We start from the raw sequence: 963 nt of genomic DNA on the forward strand, positions 1-963 counted from the left end.
TTCCCTCTTTCCCCCTTCCCCCTTCCCTCTTTCCCCCCTTCCCCCTTCCCTCTTTCCCCCTTCCCCCTTCCCTCTTTCCCCCTTCCCTCTTTCCCCCTTCCCCCTTCCCTCTTTCCCCCTTCCCTCTTTCCCCCTTCCCCCTTCCCTCTTTCCCCCTTCCCCCTTCCCTCTTTCCCCCTTCCCCCTTCCCTCTTCCCTCTTCCCTCTTTCCCCCTTCCCTCTTCCCTCTTTCCCCCTTCCCTCTTTCCCCCTTCCCTCTTTCCCCCTTCCCCCTTCCCTCCTTCCCCCTTCCCTCTTCCCTCTTCCCTCTTTCCCCCTTCCCCCTTCCCCCTTCCCCTTCCCCCTTTCCCCCTTCCCTCTTTCCCCCTTCCCCCTTCCCTCCTTCCCCCTTCCCTCTTCCCTCTTCCCTCTTTCCCCTTCCCCCTTCCCCCTTCCCCCTTCCCCCTTCCCCCTTCCCTCTTTCCCTCTTCCCTCTTCCCTCTTCCCTCTTCCCTCTTCCCTCTTTCCCCCTTACCCCTTACCCCTTACCTTGCCCCGCTCTAACATACCTCTCGCGGTCCGAGCAGCAATAATTTGATGTTAAACATGGCGGCTGGTCATGTGACCACCGCTTCCGTTACCATGGAAATGGCCTCACGCCGCCGTGATGAAGACCCCGCCCCCAGCTACTGACCCCCATCCACAACACATCATCGATGTCATGACACCGCTTCGCCCCAAACTGTAACCCTGCCCCCGCCTCCAGACCAGTGCCCCGCCCCCAGACGCCGGCCCCGTCCACTGCCCTCGCCTCCAGACCAGTGCTCCGCCCCCAGCCACTGTCCTCGCCTCCAGACCAGTGCTCCGCCCCCAGCCACTGTCCCCGCCTCCAGACCAGTGCTCCGCCCCCAGCCACTGTCCCCCGCCTCCAGACCAGTGCTCCGCCCCCAGCCACTGTCCCCGCCTCCAGACCAGTGCTCCGCC

General features: G+C 64.0%; 1 protein-coding gene across 3 annotated transcripts in view; it reads right to left on the bottom strand.

Moving 5' to 3' along the window:
* Window positions 1-669, bottom strand: part of ift22 (intraflagellar transport 22 homolog (Chlamydomonas)) — a 22,838-nt gene extending 22,169 nt beyond the window's left edge. The window contains exon 1 of one of the 3 annotated variants that reach the window (XM_072589264.1): window positions 549-669. In XM_072589264.1, coding sequence (XP_072445365.1) covers window positions 549-587 — 39 coding nt within the window. In that variant the 5' untranslated portion in view covers window positions 588-669. Of the gene's footprint in view, window positions 1-528 lie in introns of all 3 variants that reach the window. The other 2 variants (XM_072589266.1, XM_072589265.1) reach the window with 2 other exon arrangements.
* Window positions 670-963: the final 294 nt, after the last annotated feature.

Source organism: Chiloscyllium punctatum, chromosome 19, assembly GCF_047496795.1.
Source record: "Chiloscyllium punctatum isolate Juve2018m chromosome 19, sChiPun1.3, whole genome shotgun sequence".
In the NCBI taxonomy this organism is placed as follows: Eukaryota; Metazoa; Chordata; class Chondrichthyes; order Orectolobiformes; family Hemiscylliidae; genus Chiloscyllium; species Chiloscyllium punctatum.